This window comes from Hemiscyllium ocellatum, chromosome 31, assembly GCF_020745735.1.
Source record: "Hemiscyllium ocellatum isolate sHemOce1 chromosome 31, sHemOce1.pat.X.cur, whole genome shotgun sequence".
In the NCBI taxonomy this organism is placed as follows: domain Eukaryota; kingdom Metazoa; phylum Chordata; class Chondrichthyes; order Orectolobiformes; family Hemiscylliidae; genus Hemiscyllium; species Hemiscyllium ocellatum.
The window spans coordinates 15,541,249-15,560,236 of record NC_083431.1 but is presented as its reverse complement, the minus strand read 5'-3'; the positions used below and the strand labels follow the sequence as shown (position 1 = coordinate 15,560,236).

Genomic DNA, 18,988 nt, shown 5'->3' with positions numbered 1-18,988 from the left:
GTTGGGCTTTACTGAGCATTCATCTCAGCTGAGGGAAGTCCATGTGATAATTGCAGACAAACATGACAACTTTAAACGAGGTTTTATCATGACAACTGCTAAGCAATAAACTCTTGCTAAACATCAGACAATAACAAAAAATAGTGATGGCCTCCCAGAATTGGCTGTTGAGGTGTGAACAGAACAAATCCAATTATTTTACAGAAACAATGCGTACTCTGGCCCTGGAAATCATAGCATTTCACAGTGGGTTTAAAAAAAATTCAGACTTCAAGTTCATTTAAATAAATCAGCTGAAAGGAGGTAAGCAATTGCAGAATATTCAGCTTGAACAACAGCAGCACAGAACACCATTTACATAACATCCTGACCTGAAAGAATGAAGCATTGTTAGAACCTACAGTAACAGACCATATTGCACTGTATTCACAACCAAACAAGGCAATGTCCAAATGAAAGAGCTCACCTCTGTCTTAAGGCAGCCACAGTAGATTTGTCAATCCTGAAAAACAAAACAAAAACTATAAATCACCCACAAGCACTGGACAGAAGTTAATACGTCCAACAGTAAGTATCCTTTTGACTCGATATAACTGTTCTTTTGAAGAATGGCACATGAGGGAGACTGATTTTAAACTTCTCTGTCTCACTGGAACCAGGTGAACAGGCAATTAAAAGCCGAGAGGTTCTTTTTAAATTTATCCGCAGAATGTGGGTGTTGATGAGGCCAGCTCTTATTATCCACAGGACACTTCAGATTCAACCATATTGCTGCCTGTCTGGAGTCACATGTAGATCTGATTAAGCAAGGTCAGCAACTTTCCCTTCTTACAGAGCATAGTCAACCAGATCTCCATTCCAGATTTTATTGAATTCAAATTTCACTGTCTGTCATGGTGGGATTTTGTAACAATGTGTCCAGAACGTTGCCCATACGGTTCTGGATTGCTGATCCAGTGAATTTACTAAATACTAAACCACTGCCTCCCTCACTTTCAGTACAAGTGTTTAATTTGGGTCTCACTATTTTACATTTTAACCTCCCATTCCGAGTGAACAGCAGAAGGCAGCTACCGAAAGCCAACTGGTGCCGTAAGTGTGCAGATTGTGTATCATTAACTGTCCAACAATATCTCCTGGTTCCCACCACTACTTGAACTGAGCAGGGAAGCCATGTTCCCATTCAATACATTTAAGTTGGAAGAAAATCAGAAGCTGAAAAGACAACTTCAGGTAAGTTTTGATTATTTTCCTTTCCTTTGTAGAGTTAGGCCTGGCATGGTAGGAAGATCTTATGAGGAAAGGCTGAGGCACTTGGGGCTGTTCTCATTGGAGAAAAGAAGGTTTAGGGGAGATTTGATAGAGGTGTATAAGATGATTAGGGGTTTAGATAGGGTTGACAGTGAGAACCTTTTTCCGCTAATGGAGTCAGCTGTTACTAGGGGACACAGCTTTAAAGTAAGGGGTGGTAGGTATAGGACAGATGTTAGGGGTAGATTCTTTACTCAGCGGGTTGTGAGTTCATGGAATGCCCTGCCAGTAGCAGTGGTGGACTCTCCCTCTTTATGGTCATTTAAGCGAGCATTGGATGAGCATATGGAGCTTATTGGGCTGGTGTAGGTTAGGTAGGCTTTGGTCGGCGCAACATCGAGGGCCGAAGGGCCTGTACTGCGCTGTATTTTTCTATGTTCTATGTTCTAAACTTCTCTGTAATGAATCAGCAGTAGGCCATTCATCTTGGGCTTGCTCCACCATTCCACAAGGTCATGGCTGATCTGTTTACAATCTGAAATCCACCTGCCCACCGGCACCTGATAACTTTTCACCTCCTGGTTTAATAAGAGATAGAGGAGGCTGGTACAATTGCAACATGTAAAAGACATCTGGATGGGCATATGAAAAGGAAGGGTTTAGACAGATATGGCCAAATGCTGGCAAATGGGACTAGATTAATTTCGGATTTCTGGTTGGAATGGACGAGTTGGGCCAAAGGATCTGTTTCCATGCTGTACAACTCTAAAACGCTACGAATCTATCTAGTTCTGCCTTAAAGTAGTTCAAAGACTCTTCTTCTACCACCTGTACAGGGAGACAGTTCCAAAGACTCGGAACTCAGATGAAAAATTTTGCTTTCTCTATGTCATAGAGTAGGACCCCTGACTTTTAAACAGTGACCCCGATTCTCGATGCTCTCATAAGAGGAAACACCCTTGCCACAGCTATCCCATCCAGACCTTTTGGGATTCAATAAATTTCAAGCAGGTTGTCTCTCATTCTTCGAAACTTCAGTGGATACAAGCCTAACCTGCCCAATCTTGCCCCACAAGATTATCTGTGTCAAGAGTCTGGCGCTGGAAAAGCACAGCAGGTCAGGCAGCATCCGAAGAGTAGGAGAATCGAAGTTTTGGGCAAAAGCCCTTCATCAAGAATAAGGCTGGGAGCAGAGGCTGTGGAGAGATAAATGGGAGGGGGGGTGGGGCTGGGGGGAAGGTAGCTGAGAGTGTGAAAGGTGTATGGAGGTGGGGGTAAAGGTGATAGGTCAGAGGGGAGGGTGGAGCAAATAGGTGGGAAGGAAGATGGACAGGTAGGACAGGTCATGTGGGGCGGTGTCGAGTTGGAAGGTTGAATGTGGAATGAGGTGGGGGGAGGGGAAATGATGAAACTGGTGAAATCCACATTGGTGCCATGGGGTTGCAGGGTCCCGAGGTAGAAGATGAGGCATTCTTCCACCAGACATTGGGTAGTTAGGATTTCGCAATGGAGATGGCCCAGGACCTGCATGTCCTTGGTGGAGTGGGAGGGGGAATTGAGATGTTTGGCCACGGGACAGTGGGGTTGGTTGGTGCGGATGCCCCAGAGATGTTCTCTGAAGCGTTCTGTGAGTAGGTGGCCTATATCCCCAATGTAGAGGAGACCACATCAGGGGCAACAGATACAGTAAATGCCATGTGTGGAAGGGCAAGTGGAACTTTGATGGATGTGGAAGGCTCCTTTGGGGCCTTGGATGGAGGTGAGGGTGGAGGTATGCGTGCAGTTTTTGCAATTCTTGCTGTGGCAGGGGAAGGTGCCAGGACGGGAGGGTGGGTTGGTGTAGGCCATGGACCTGACGAGGAGTCGCAGAGGTCTTCACAGAAAGCAGATAGGGGTGCAGAAGGAAATATATCTCTGGTGGTGGAGTGCGTTTGTAGGTGGCAGAAATGGCGAAAGATGATGCGATGTACACGGAGGTTGGTGGGGTGGAAGGTGAGGACTAGGGGGTTTCTGTCCTTTTTGCAGTTGGAGAGTGGGGTTTGAGGGCTGAGGTGAGGGAAGTGGATGAGATGCACTAGAGGGGAAATTACGGTCTTTAAAGAAGGAGGCCATCTGGTGTGTTCTGTGGAGGAACTGGTGCTCCTGGGAGCAGATACAGCAGAGGTGGAGGAATTGGGAATAAGGCTTAACATTTTTACAGGAGGCAGGATGGGAGGAGGTGTAGTCCAGGTAGCTGTGGGAGTTGGTAGGTGTGTAGAAGATGTAAGTGTTGAGTCGGTCACCACTGATGGAGATGGAGAGGTCCAGGTAGGGGAGAGAGGTGTCAGAGATGGTCCAGGTGAATTTAAGGTTGGGCTGGAATGTGTTGGTGAAGTTGATGAACTGTTCAACGTCCTCGTGGGAGCACGAGGTGGCACCAGTGCAGTCATCAATGTTGTGGAGGAAAAGGTGGGGAATGGTATTGGTGTAACAATGGAAGATGGAATCTTCCACGTAGCCAAAAAAAAGACAGGCATAGCTGGGGCCCAGCGAGTGCCCATGGCTATCCCTTTCGCCTGGATCTTCTCACTTCCAACAGACGTAAGGGGTAGCAATGGGCACCCTCTGGCCCCAGTTATGCCTGTTTCTTTGTCGGCTACGTAGACCAGTCCATCTTCCATAGTTACACTGGCACATTCCCCAACTTTTCCTCTGCTACACTGATGACTGCATTGGCGTCACCTCGTGCTCCCACAAGGACGTTGAGTGGTTCATCAACTTCACAAACACTTTCCACTCTGACCTTAAATTCACCTGGATCATCTCTGACACCTCTCTCCCCTTCCTGGACCTCTTCATCTCAATCAGCGGTGCCTGACTCAACACTGACATCTTTTACAAACCTACCAACTCCCACAGCTACCTGAACTACACCTCCTCCCATCCTGCCTCCTGTAAGATTGCTATCCCTTATTCCCAATTCCTCCGCCTCTGCTGTATCTGCTCCCAGGCGCACCAGTTCCACCACAGTACACACCAGATGGCCTCCTTCTTTAAAGACTGTAATTTTCCCTCCCACGTAGTTGATGATGACCTCTAGCACATCCCATCCATCTCCACCCTGAAACCCCACCCCTCCATCCGCAACAAGGACAGAAACCCCCTCACCTTCCACCCCACCAACCTCTGTGTACAATGCATCATCCTCCGCCATTTCTGCCACCTACAAACGCCCTCCACCACCAGATACATTTCCCTTCGCACCCCTATCCGCTTTCTATGAAGACTGTTCTCTCCGCGACTCCTTTGTCAGGTCGATGCTCCCTACCAACACACCCTCCCCTCCTGGCACCTTCCTCTGCCACTGCAGGAACATCAAGAACTGCGCGCACACCTCCCCCACCCCTCACCTCTGTCCAATGCCCAAAAAGAGCCTTTCACGTACATCAAAGGTTCACCTGCTCTTCCACACATCATTTACTGTAACCATTGCTCCCAATGTGGTCTCCTCTACATTGGGGAGACAGGATGCCTACTCACAGAGCAGAGAACGTTTCTGGGACACCCCGCACCAACCAACCCCACCATCCCACGGCCAAACACTTCAACTCCCCCTCCCACTCCGCCAAGGACATGCAGGTCCTGGGCCTCCTCCATCACCACTTTCTAATGACCCAAAGCCTGCAGGAAGAATGCCCCATCTTCGACCTTGGGACCCTGCAACCCCATGGCATCAATGTAGATTTCACCAATTTCCACATTTCCTCTCTCCCCACCTTACCTCTGATCCAACCTTCCAACTTGGTATCACCTCCATGACCTGTCCTACCTGTCCATCTTCCTTCCCACCTATTCGCTCCACCCTCCCCTCCGATGTTTTACCATCACCATTCACCTATTGTACTTTCATTTATCTCTCCACCCCCTTGGCTCCCAGCCTCATTCCTGATGAAGGGCTTTTGCCCAAAAACGTTGATTCTCCTGCTCCTCGGATGCTGCCTGACCTGCTGTGCTTTTCCAGCACCACCATCTTGACTCTGATCTCCAGCATCTGCAGCCCTCACTTTCACCACAAGTGTATCTGTCCCTTCCAGGTATCAATCCAGTAAACTTCTTTCTGAACTATCTTCCTTAAAATGAGGCGATGAATGCTGTGCACAATACTCTATAGTAAAGGTCAGACCTCCTCTATGCCAGTTGTTGACCCCTCCACTCATCCCCTATTGTAAGACTCTCTGCTAAACCTTGATCCACACTGACTTAAGATGCCAGAGGAGAAACCAACCACACAGAATTATGATCATTGTGAAACTCAAAAACCACAGACAGGCCGATCTCACTCATCTTCAGCCTACAAATGAGCTTTCTATGCGCAATCAAATTCTCGTAAGACGCTACGGTCCACTGGGACTCAGGTGACTTTATTTTGAACCTTAAAACACACCAAAGTCCAAAAACATATGCTTTCTTTGAACAATCCAATCAAAAGAGGTAGAAAGCTCACAACGCATCTGGAAAGTTGTTGAGTTGGGAATATTTGGATCAAATTAAACCGACTTCAATCCAGTTGATTTGGATCTGGAAATATTACCCTGGCCTTTCATATGCCTCAAATCACGGAGGAGAATTTCTAGTTGAGTACTTCTAAGCCAAATTGGAACACACACTGGGAGAGTGCCCCACTCCTGGCCCTAGGTTCATGACCATATGATTTCATGGATGGAAAATCACCAGCTGGGAGTCCGCATTTTCCCACCATTCCCTGCCAGTGTGTGCCAGGAGCAATGATGTTGACTATCTCCCTTCCAATCTCCTGTGCATCTGTGGAGTATTATTTCTCACAAGTCAACTATTGAGATAATCCATTGACACATTCTTTCTCCCCCTGCTAGCTGCTCCAGCTGTAGTTACTGTGAAAGATGCTTAAAGAATGTTTGAGTGGAGACAAACTGGGAACAATCTCATGTTGCCATTACTGGAGACAATCTGGGCACTGGGCAAGAGTAAATCCATTGGCCTTTCACCCCCGGGATTTGGCTTTGATGTAAGCGAGCATGAGTGTAACTTCAGAAATATTTATATTTTCCATGGAAAATAATCAAGTATGAAATCCCAGTTTATAATTTAGCCAAGATGTATATGCTTTCTGATCGGTGCTATAAAACGGTGTTATTTAAAATGCGTTAATACCAGCGTCAAAATCATGCTGACTGGAAAAACTAGGCCTGAGTGATTGCATTCCATACATTACACTCCTATGTTCCTGGCAAAGTTTCACACTGCATCTTCGAGTTTGTCTATAGGGCCACATTTCACATTTGTTTGCCAGCAATTACAGTACTCATGGCCATATGCTCTACCAACAACTGCTGGAATAGTTGGGGGAATTTAAGATTGTTTCTCATGAAGGCTGCTGCTGCTGCTAGTTCAATTTGATCTCAGAAACAAACCATCTGAGGCCTGCACTCTGGTTTCAATCTTAGTCCCAGTCACCCCCTCCTACTGGGTGCAATAAGTCCCAGTCCAAAACCATCAGCCACTCATCCTCATGGTACTTTAGCTTGGCAATCATGTTCAGTACTCTATCTTTGGCTGTGTTTTTCAATCTCGGGCTTCACATGCATCTCTATCTTCCCTTGCCCTTGAAGTAGTGGCAGATCCATCAGTCATATCAGGTTTACACTCTTGCTAAAACCTTCCACTCCAAACTAGCTTCACATGCCACCCCTCCACCCCCCACCCAAACCGACTTTCTTGACCACCTTCTCCATTTTTGCCATCACCGTTGGCATCCACTCTTTCCTCTATGAAGTGCTGTCAGATGTGAAAGACAGAATGGGGCAGAATATTCTGTTGCTCAGTAGTACAGAAACACCATTATACACATAATTGGAGTGGTGGAGCAGAGAAAGCTCTGGGACCCTGTTCCACTAATAGATAATTGCAAGTTCTCGCACATTGTTATTTTTTCAGTTCTGGTTTTAAGAGCCTCTTCATCTGTTTGACAAAGAATTTGGAAAGTACCATGTGATTGTTAGAAGGTGGGTCACTCCAGCACAGGTTTATCAATGAATAGAGAAGCTGCCTCACTGCATTTGCATGAGGAGTTCTGTAACTTGGCAACCATTAACTGTTAGTAGGACAACGGAAACAACAACATGCTAAATTATGCAAAACTGTGTTCACTGATGTACATGGACAAATACGTTTGACCATATTATCTGTCTATTGCCCTGCCAACATATTGTACACCATAAAGAGCAGAAAATGTGTTGCTGGAAAAGCGCAGCAGGTCAGGCAGCATCCAAGGAGCAGAAAATTTGACGTTTCTGGCATAAGCCCTTCATCGAATTTCCTGCTCCATGGATGCTGCCTGACCTGCTGCGCTTTTCCAGCAATACATTTTCAGCTCTGATCTCCAGCATCTGCAGACCTCACTTTCTCCTCCATCATTAAAGAGCAAACTGGAACCAAATCTCCTGGGACTGTGATATCCCAAGAGATTATGCCAGGATTACACTAGTGTCTGAGAAGTCCTAGAGTCAAAGCATCCCTGAGGCAGGGCCTAAGGTCCTACTCCAATCCCGAGACAGTGCACAGCCTCTCCCGTAATCCTCTGGATTTTCCTTCCAGTCCCTGAACAAGGGTCTTTGTGTTGGCAGATTTAATTTTGCTCTGGTGACCATGCCCTCCTGTCACACAGCACCAATCCCAGTATTTCAAGGGTTACCCCACCCCAGCTCCCAGTTCTTCCTGATATCTCTAGTTCCTCCCAGAGCAGGGTCCCCCAAATCACCTGATTCATCCAACCCAAGAGTTAGTTCTGCCCAGAATAGAGAAGACCCCATCCCCAATCCGTTCCTCTAATGGTATTTTTTCTTGTAATGGGCAATTGGAGGTTTCACTGGATGCAAGAGATCGATAGAATGTCCAAAGTGCTTTCCTAGAATCCCTACAGTGTGGAAACGAGCCCTTTGGTCCCACAGAGTAACCCACCCAGACCCATTCCCCTACTCTACTACTCTACATTTCCCTTGATTAATGCAGCTAACCTACACATCTCTGAACATTATGGGCAATTTCCCATGGTCAATTCACCTAATCTACACGTCCTTGGACTATGGGTGAAAACCGGAGCACCCGGAGAAAATCCACACAGACCTGGGGAAAATGTCCAAACTCCACACAGACAGTCACCCAAGGCTGGAATCGAACCTGTGTTGCTGGTGCTGAGAGGCAGCAGTGCTAACCACTCAGCCACCGTGCCACCCACTTATTCATTTTGGACCCTTGTTCATTTTTGCTATATTCATATCGAAATAGCAAATTAAAGAGGCGTTGCCCTCATGCTGGGCTCTTGACTTGTAGGTGAACTGAATCAGGAAGGTTTGGCTTCCTGGACAGAATTCTAATGTAACTGACACATTTATTTGCATTAGTTTGTATTTAAGGAACTGAGCAGTGACTGAGTTTAGAACCTGCAGCCGATATAGCTGATGTTGTTTCACAGAGCGGTGAGATATTATATCCCTTCTCTTTGTCAAAATATTTGCATCTGTACCCAGTCAGAGTGAAAGATGAACTGTTCCTTGATGGGTTATAAAAGCCTATTATAGGAAAGGGAGAGGACAAATCACACTCACAAAAACAAAACTTGTGTCCCAAACACTGGACCTCCACACTTTTTTTTAATTCTAGGGTTTAGACTCAGCATTTTGAATAATTAGCCTGTCTGTAGGTAAAAGCAGGTCCTCTCCTTTCTGAGAACATTTCAAAAATAAGAGTCAGACCCTGGAAGTAAACATCAGGTTATCTGGAAGAATCCCATTGGCTGTTTTCTCTAACCTTCCTCCTTGAACGTTTAGCATCCAAGGAGCAAGAGATTCGACGTTTCGGGCGTAAGCCCTTCTTCAGGAAGAAGAAGGGCTTATGCCCGAAACGTCGAATCTCCTGCTCCTTGGATGCTGCCTGACCTGCTGTGCTTTTCCAGCAACACATTTTCAGCTCTGATCTCCAGCATCTGCAGACCTCACTTTCTCCTCCTTGAATGTTTAGTCCATCTTTCTTAAAGGTTTAGGCCCACCTTGGGGTAGGTATTCACTGTTATTGGGGTATGGCTGCCCTGGCTGGACAAACACTTACATCCCCTCCCCAAATGCTTGAGAAGTTGGCCATGAGCCACCTTCTGGAATCGTGACAGCCTGCTTCAGAGCTCCTGTACACCCACAGTGCTGTTGTGGAGGGAGTCCCAGTGTTTTGACCCAGCGATGGTAATAGAACAGCAATATAGTTTCAGCTCAGAATGGTGTGTGGCTTGCTGCATCTGCTGTCATAGAGTCATAGAGATGTACAGCATGGAAACAGACCCTTCGGTCCAACCTGTCCATGCCGACCAGATATCCCAACCCAATCTAGTCCCACCTGCCAGCACCTAGCCCATATCCCTCCAAACCCTTCCTATTCATATACCCATCCAAATGCAGCTTCCTCGGGCAGCTCAATCCATGCCCGTACCACCCTCTGCGTGAAAAAATTGCCCCGTAGGTCTCTTTTATACCTTTCCCATCTCACCTTAAACCTATGCCCTCTAGTGACTTCCTCACCCCAGGGAAAAGACTTTGCCTATTTACGCTATCCATGCCCCTCAATTTCGTAAACTTCTATATGGGCACCCCTCAGCCTCCGACGCTCCAGGGAAAACAGCCCCAGCCTGTTCAGCCTCTCCCTATAGCTCAAATTCTCCAACCCTGGTAACATCCTTGTAAATCTTCTCTGAGCCCTTTCAAGTTTCACAACATCTTTCTGATAGGAAGGAGACCAGAATTGCATGCAATATTCCAACAGTGGCCTAGCCAATGTCCTGTACAGCCGCAACATGACCTCCCAACTCTTGTACTCAATACTCTGCCCAATAAAGCAAAGCATACCAAACACCTTCTTCACTATCCTACCTACCTACCACTCCACTTTCAAGGAGATATGAACCTGCACTACAAGGTCTCATTGTTCAGCAACACCACCTAGGACCTTTCCATTAAGTGCATAAGTCCTGCTAAGAGTTGCTTTCTCAAAATGCAGCACCTCGCATTTATCTGAATTAAATTCCATCTGCTACTTCTCAGCCCAATGGCCCATCTGGTCAAGATCCTGTTGTAATCTGAGGTAACCCTCTTTGCTGTTCACTACAACTCCAAATTTGGTGTCATCTGCAAACTTACTAACTGTACCTCTTATGCTCGCATCCAAATCATTTATGTTAATGACAAAAAGTAGAGGACCCAGCACCGATCCTTGTGGCACTCCACTGGTCACAGGCCTCCAGTCTGAAAAACACCACTCTACCACCACCCTCTGACTTCTACCTTTGAGATACAGAAGTTTGCAAAATTAGAATCTTAGCGTCAGAGGTTTTAACAGCATGCAAAGAGACCCTTTGGGCCATTGTACCTGCACCAATCGTCAAATATTTATTTATACTAACTTCAGTGTGCCATTAATTAAGAGTTTTTACAGGAGTAACAATAGATTTGAACACTAGCTAGTGATTTAGTAACAAGGAGGAATAAGCACAAGGTCACAAAAAAAAATGACATTCATGCTAATATTTTCCATACAAAGAGGCTTTTGGAGTAGGGAGAGCTCACAACATATAAAAGCAAGATATTGTAGGTGGAAAAAGAAATCCTGGAAACACCACTCAGCAGGTGTGGCAGCACGCATGGACAAAATAGCAGAGTTAGTATTTTGGAACCAGTGACTTTTCATCAGAAAACAGACCTCGAGTTGAACACTGTTTCTCACTCCACTGATTATGTCAGAGCCACCAAGTATCCCAGAGTTTGTGTTATTTCGAGTATATATTTTGGAAGGCAGGTCCACTAAATAATTTAAAAACAATATGGACTAGCATTTGGATAAGTACAAATGGTTGTAGCGAAATCACAGTGAAATGGATCTGGAAAAGACCTCTCCTTTTGGAATGTAGCTCATGAAATCGCTCTGTTATATATTTTAATTAGAATATTTTCAGGGTTATTGTTTCCTTGTTCTCCTAGGTGGTAGCAGTCACGTCTTTGGAAGGTGCTGTTGTAGGAGCCTTGATGAGTTACCTCAATGCATCTTGGAGAGACCTTGCACTATGCACCAGGGATGGAGGGAGGGGTTGTTGAATGTAGCAAATGGGATGTCAGTTTGACAGGCTGTTTTGCTCTGGATGGTATTGAGCTTCTTTAAGTGTTGTTATTCCCATCATTTACCCAGCATCAATGCATAGGTGAAAGGTTTTGCCTCAGTTGTATAGCCTACACCGCAATTGGAAAGGTGGAGGAGTATGGACACACGTGTCATATGTGAACATGGGCCTATTCTTTTTCTAATTCTGGATTAGTGGTGCTGGAAGAGCACAGCAGTTCAGGCAGCATCCAAGGAGCAGCGAAATCGATGTTTCAGGCAAAAGCCCTTCATAAAGAATAAAGGCAGTGAGCCTGAAGCGTGGAGAGATAAGCTAGAGGAGGGTGGTGGGGGGGAGAAAGTAGCATAGAGTACAATGGGTGAGTGGGGGAGGGGATGAAGGTGATAGGTCAGGGGGGAGAGGGTGGAGTGGTGGAAAAGGAGCTAGGCAGGTCGGACAAGTCCAGACAAGTCATGGGGACAGTGCTGAGCTGGAAGTTTGGAACTAGGGTGAGGTGGGGGAAGGGGAAATGAGGAAACTGTTGAAATCCACATTGATGTTCTGGGGTTGAAGTGTTCCGAGGCAGAAGATGAGGTGTTCTTCCTCCAGGCGTCTGGTGGCGAGGGAGTGACGGTGAAGGAGGCCCAGGACCTCCATGTCCTGGGCAGAGTGGGAGGGGGAGTTGAAATGTTGGGCCACGGGGCGGTGTGGTTGATTGGTGTGGGTGTCCCAGAGATGTTCCCTAAAGCGCTCTGCTAGGAGGCGCCCAGTCTCCCCAATGTAGAGGAGACCGAATCGGGAGCAACGGATACAATAAATGATATTAGTGGATGTGCAGGTAAAACTTTGATGGATGTGGAAGACTCCTTTAGGGCCTTGGATAGAGGTGAGGGAGGAGGTGTGGGTGCAGGTTTTACAGTTCCTGCGGTGGCAGGGGAAGGTGCCAGGATGGGAAGGTGGGTTGTAGGGGGGCGTGACCTGACTAGGTAGTCACAGAGGGAACGGTCTTTGCAGAAAGCAGAAAGAGGTGAGGAGGGAAATATATCCCTGGTGGTGGGATTTTTTGGAGGTGGCGGAAATGTTGGCGGATGATTTGGTTTATGTGAAGGTTTGTAGGGTGGAAGGTGAGCACCAAGGGCATTCTGTCCTTGTTACAGTTGGAGGGGTGGGGTCTGAGGGTGGAGGTGCAGGATGTGGGCGAGATGCGTTGGAGGGCATTTTTAATCACGTGGGAAGGGAAATTCCGGTCTCTAAAGAAGGAGGCCATCTGGTGTGATTTATGGTGGAACTGGTCCTCCTGGGAGCAGATATGGCGGAGGCGGAGGAATTGGGAATACGGGATGGCATGTTTGCAAGAGGTAGGGTGGGAAGAGGTGTAATCCAGGTAGCTGTGAGAGTCGGTGGGTTTGTAAAAAATGTCAGTGTCAAGTCGGTCGTCATTAATGGAGATGGAGAGGTCCAGGAAGGGGAGGGAGGTGTCAGAGATGGTCCAGGTAAATTTAAGGTCAGGGTGGAATGTGTTGGTGAAGTTGATGAATTGCTCAACCTCCTTGCAGTCATCAATGTAGCGGAGGAAGAGGTGGGGAGTGGTGCCGGTGTAATTACGGAAGATCAACTGTTCTACGTAGCCAAACAAAGAGACTGGCATAGCTGGGGCCCATACGTGTGCCCATGGCTACCCCTTTGGTCTGGAGGAAGTGGGAGGATTCAAAGGAGAAATTGTTAAGGGTGAGGGCCAGTTCGGCCAAACGAATGAGAGTGTCGGTGGAAGGGTACTGTTGGGGACGTCTGGAGAGGAAAAAATGGAGGCTTGGAGGCCCTGGTCATGGCGGATGGAGGTGTAGAGGGATTGGATATCCATGGTGAAGATGAGGCGTTGGGGGCCGGGGAAATGGAAGACTTGGAGGAGGTGGAGGGCATGGGTGGTGTCTCTTTTTCTAATCCAAGTGACTGCACAGGTACATTCCAGCAAAAGTTACTGGTGTTTCAAATGCTTCTGTCACCAAGATCAGCAAACATAAGATGATCAAGCAAGCTCTAGGCCTAGAAGCACATATGAGATGTTCTGAAATCAGAGGTTCACAAGCTCTTGAATCTTTTTTAACAATATTTCGAATGGTAGCTTTTGCTTATTTCAACGGAAATTGTGTGGACTACATTTTAAGTTGCAGTAAAAGGTTTCCCTTTTAAATTTACCCATTTCTAGATTTATCAGGCTAAATCATTCAGCTGAGGAAATAACAATGTTTTATCCCAGGTTGTGCTAAAATATTTCAATTTTTAAGAAGTAGAATAGACCTTTAAAGAAAAGTCTTATTTCAGAAACAGAATATCTGATCATTTTGCTGTGGATTGGTCTCTTCTGTCAGTTCCTGTTTCAATTTGATTTCCCTAAATAATTTCTTGCAGTGGCGCATTATTTTCCCTTTGCTTCATGGACAGGTGTTATTTAAATGTTTTAACATCTGCGTTAAAATATTTTAACACACTTTATATTCGATGAATCAAATAATTTCTTATTGGTGATTCCCATCCAGAGATAACTTGCTCTTAGTCAATGAGGAGAACTCACCTATTCTTCTCTGAATAGGAAGACAGTACTTTGGATAAATGTTAAATCTGTAACTCATGCTTCTGAAACAGTGTCCCTTTAACGTCTGGTCCACTTTGCTAAATTAAGCCAACTGAATGTTAATGACATTTTTCCATTACAAAGGGTTTTGGCAGGTCCAGGCAGCGGGCCATGGAGAGGGTCGTTAGGGCCGACTGCCTGCCCCTCTTCCGCAGTTACGTTAGGGCCCGGGTGTCCTTGGAGAAGGAGCACGCGGTGTCTACCAACACCCTGGAGTTGCTCAGGGAGAGGTGGGCGCCGCAGGGAGTGGAGTGCATCATTTCCCCCTCCAACTCTATTTTGATTTAGTCCCTGCCCTCCCCTTCACTGTTTTGATCACACAGCATTGCCCTTTGATGTGAAGGGCATTGCTTGTCACAAACCACTCGGGTGTTTTCCTATCTTCCTGGTGGTGGAAACTGAATAAAGATTTGTGCACTTTGTGTCTCTCACTGTGTCTCACACCAAACACACACACCATGGGAGCTGGGGAAAAATAAGCACTACCGCAGTTAGGCGGTAGTGTGGGTAAAATAAAAAAAACAAAGGATTTTGGTTCAGTTAAACACTCTGCTTTGTGAATCCGTGATTTCCTGCTCATCCAATCTTACTTACAAATACCAAGTTACAGTTCTTGTCCTCCTACCAAATGAGAGTTTTGAAGAGCATAAAACCAGAGGGAGTGTTCTGGATCCATTTGTCCAACTAGAAGTTCGAACACAGTGTGGATTCTCTTACTCGTGTTTTTATTTTCACTGAATTATGTGTCATTTTTCACGTAACATTTTCACACCTGTTTCACTTCTGCTAAACCTATTCAGCAACTACAATATAACAAGGTCAGAACCTGCATGGGTTGGGACATTAGGTTCCTTTCTGGTTGAATTTTCAGAATGTCCAGACCTTTTGGGAGGTAGGGTTGGAATCAAAATTTCTGTCCATCCCCATTGGCGGGTTATACATTTGCTATTAAGTGCTTAAAATGTTTTGGGCTGGTTGAGTTTCTCAATTGTAATTGATGGGAACATGTTTTACATTCATTAGCATGTCATGAATGCTCACTAATACCCCAGGACGCTGAAATTATTTCCAAATATGCAATCTTGTTGGACAAACACATCAGTTCACAAATTTCAGTCTATATATGAGGTATGACAATGGTAAGGTAAGATGGTAAAGTTGCCATAGTCTTACCAGGCCATAGGGCTACTCTCAAGAGAGTATATAGTTTATCCTCAGGGTCATCATGCCTCTGGTGAGGAGAGGTTGAGAAGGAGAATCTGTCAAACTGATTGCAGTCTTCGTGGTAAGGTAGACCACATCCAATGAGTATGAGCCTCTTTACTAACTTGGCTCCATCAGAAAATAGCCATTTTCTGAGTCATGGAGTCATTCTGGTGAGTACAAATGCTTACAGTGTGAGGATTGAAGCATTTCCATGCTGATCAGCTCATGAAAAGTCTAAGTCATGAGTAATCTGGTTGATTGTTAGTAAACAACTTGTGGTGTTATGAGCTCAAACTCAACAGGCGACCTTTTGTTGGCATGTACTAGGCCCTTGTAAGTCTTTGGTGAGAAGTGCTACATTCCAGTTGTGTTAGAAAAAAATAGAGACCTGGTGGTGTGTGAACTGCTGAGAGTTGCAGCTCCTTTTATGTTTCAGGGTGAATGCTGGCAGATGTGGTAAGGGACAGTACTACTGTCGTGCCTGTAGGGGTCAGTGCAATGAAATGACATTCATTGACTTCCCATGAGGCATCTGCTGAAATACTGACACCTGGTCTTGTGTGTAACAGCCCTCTACAATGGCAACCTTCAAACATTAACTCGTAGGTGCAGGAAGCATTGAGTACACAGTGGCACACATCCATGACAGGGTGCAGCAGATCATTCATGCTCTGGTTCCCACTGGAGCTAGAGCTCTCTTGAGGCACCTGGGGGCACTGACCTCCCTCGTCTATCCAGGTTGTCTTCATCACTTGGAATGGCCTCTCGATGTCTTAAGGACAGCTTGGAGGAGAGCATTGCTAATGTGTGGCACTACCTAAATTGGCACTTCCAAAACCTCTACAGAACAAAGAGGTGCATGTCTCTTAATCATTTAGGTTTGCTGTTATGATTGACTTTCAACAGCAAAGCTTGGCCTAACATGGAACAGAAGTATTTTCTTATAAACACAGAGAATCTGGAGAAACTCAACAGTTTGGCAGTATCTGTGGAGGGAAAAACAGAGTTAATGTGTCGAGTCTCATATGACTCCTCTTCAGAACAGGAGGTACGGTGCTGCCCTTTCAGGAATGGGAACACAAATCTGTTGAAAACGACAGTTTCTGGATTACCTCTGGATATGCAAACTTTCTACTTAACGTTGGCCCCAGTGATAACTTTTTATTCATTCGTGCAATGGGGGTGTTGCTGACTAGGCCACCATTTATTAAGTTGAGAGTGAACCCCATTGCTGTGGGTCTGGAGTCACATTTTGGGCCAGACCGGCTTAGTTTCCTTCCATAAAGGGCAATCATGAACAGATTTCCTCACAATCGACAATGGTTTCATGGTCAACATTAGACTCTTAATTCTAGATTTTTATTCAATTCAAATTCCACTGCCTTCCATGGCAGAATTCAAACCTGGCTTCCCAGAACATTACCGGTGTCTCTGGATTAACAATCCAGTGATAACACTACCAGACCAACACCTCCCCAAAAATGGACCACATTGGAATCAGTTCAGGATTAATGGACGTAAGTGGAGATTGTGTCCTAATCCATTTCAGATCCTTCCATCTGGCTGGATGTTTAGCCCATGCCTGATCTGCCATCAAACATTGGACCACTCTCCTGCATGATACTTCCCTGTCTCTAACACAGCCCAATTGTCTTGTTCCTGGGAATTCAATTACTTGCCCAACTATTTGTGCTGCTCATGTTGTGGAAGTAGCAGAGTGTTGATGTAGCAGATACATGTCACCAGGGTATTGTCATTTCAAGTATGAGCTGTCAAAGCATGAGACATTTAATAGGAAAACACTGCAATAGGTGAAGATGATCAATGTATCTGAGTGACTACAATTCAAACAAAGTAATTCATTGACGGAAACACTGGAAACATCTGGTCATGGCAGGTGCTACAGAAATGCAAGATTTTCTTTTCTTTAGTAAATGTCAATCACTCAGGAGGAATGCTTGTTTCCTGAAGACAGGGACACCACACAATGTATTACAGTGCTGCTAATGTAGCTAATAAACCCTTCTGGATTAATTCCATCATAAGATCGTAAGGAGGCATGTTCACTGGTACAATGTTCAGCATCGTTCACAACTCCTTAGATCTGAAAGCAGTCAATGTCCATCCACATCAAGACCTAGACAATATCCAGACTTGGACAGATAAGTGGAAAATAATACTCATACCATACAAGTGCCAGGAAATGACCAGCTCCAACAAGGGAGAATTGAACCATCTCCTTTTGACATTCAATGACATTGCATTCGCTGAATCTCTCATTGGCAACATCCTGGGGGGTTACCATTGACCTGAAACTGGACCAGCCATGTAAATATGGTTACGATTACAAGAGCAGATCCAGAGGTTAGGAATTCTGTGGTAAGTGACTCAGCCCCCTTGACCATCCCAAAACTTGTGCATCATTGACAAGGCACAGGTAAGGAAAGTGATGAAATATTCCCTATTTTCCAGGATGAGTGCAGCTCCAACGACTCACAAAAATGTAACACCATCCAAGACAAAACAGGTGGAAACAGATGAGGTGGAAGGAAGGAATTGCAGGATGATGCATGTTGACAGCATAAAATACAGCTGACAATAATGGGGTCAAGTGAAGTTGATGAAACAGAAGCTAATAGTCAAAGGAATGAGGAGATCACAGGGCATCGTAGCACTAATATGAATGTGTCAAATGCAGGGAAAGGTAATGAATGGATTTAAAGTGCAACAATCAAGTGAATCACACTGCCTTATTCAAAGGTTATTGACTTACTTAACCACTGATGTGTTATTTTTTGAAAAAAAGAGAAGAGTCAGATTTACTGGTACTACTGCTACACATGCTATGGGTGTGTACAGCTGGAAGTCAAGGGTGGGGTTGCACTTCCTGGTAGCTTTTCTTTAAATCTGCAGAAGTTATCTGATGGTGTAAAAGTGCAATTACTGAAAAGTCAGTCAACTTTAAACACATCCATCCAACACTTGAAAACAGATGGCTATTGCACCATTGAAAGCATCTCCACACTGGGTGATATACAAGGGGTCAATCTTATGGTATTTTGGCTAAGTGCAATTTTGGCAAGTGTCATCGTGTCAAGACACTATGAATTGCTAGTCCTGTGGACAATTCATGCCAATCCCAAATTGGCATTTGTAACCATGAGAGGACCCACAGAAGAAGATGAAATTATGTACAGTTTTGGTATATGTGAATAATGCAGGGTTTCCCACAGTAAGATAAAAATTAGCGATACTATTGAGGCTTCAATCTGGGTGTCTAATGTTGTACAACTCCAAGCATTGTAGGATCCTGAACTGTCACTCACAGACTTCCACTCTGTTTGGCCAGTGACTATGTTAAATGTAGCAAACACAAATGCTTCAAACTAGAGGCGAGAGCAATGCAATTGTATTGAGTGAGGGCAGGCAGAGGCAGAATTTGAGAGCAAAGGTTCATCCAGGTCTCACCATGCACTTCCTGAGTATCAGTGCGGTTCTGGCAAGGGAATTCAGTTCCCGGAAAATCCAGGCCCAGATCTAAAACTGTGGCAGTCAGATAAAGTTCACACAACAACAGGCAACATTGTACATGCCTGTTACCACATACTTTTCGCAGTGTGGTGCTTGTCTCATTAAAACGAAACATTCTATTTGTGGAGATAAAGGAACTAATTTGAAATGGGAAATCAGAAGCTTGAAGATGTCCAGTGGGTCGCAAGATAAAGTCAGATAAAGAGGCCCATTTGATT

At 45.4% G+C, this 18,988-nt stretch overlaps 1 protein-coding gene across 5 annotated transcripts in view; it reads right to left on the bottom strand.

Annotated features, from left to right (window-relative positions):
• Positions 1-18,988, bottom strand: part of rap1gap2a (RAP1 GTPase activating protein 2a) — a 354,141-nt gene that overhangs the window by 282,425 nt on the left and 52,728 nt on the right. For all 5 annotated transcript variants that reach the window (XM_060848310.1, XM_060848305.1, XM_060848306.1 and 2 more), the window contains exon 2: positions 467-502. Coding sequence is in view for 4 of the 5 variants with exons in the window: in XM_060848305.1 (XP_060704288.1) it covers positions 467-502 (36 nt within the window). In the remaining variant the exon portion in view is untranslated. The remainder of the gene's footprint in view (positions 1-466; positions 503-18,988) is intronic.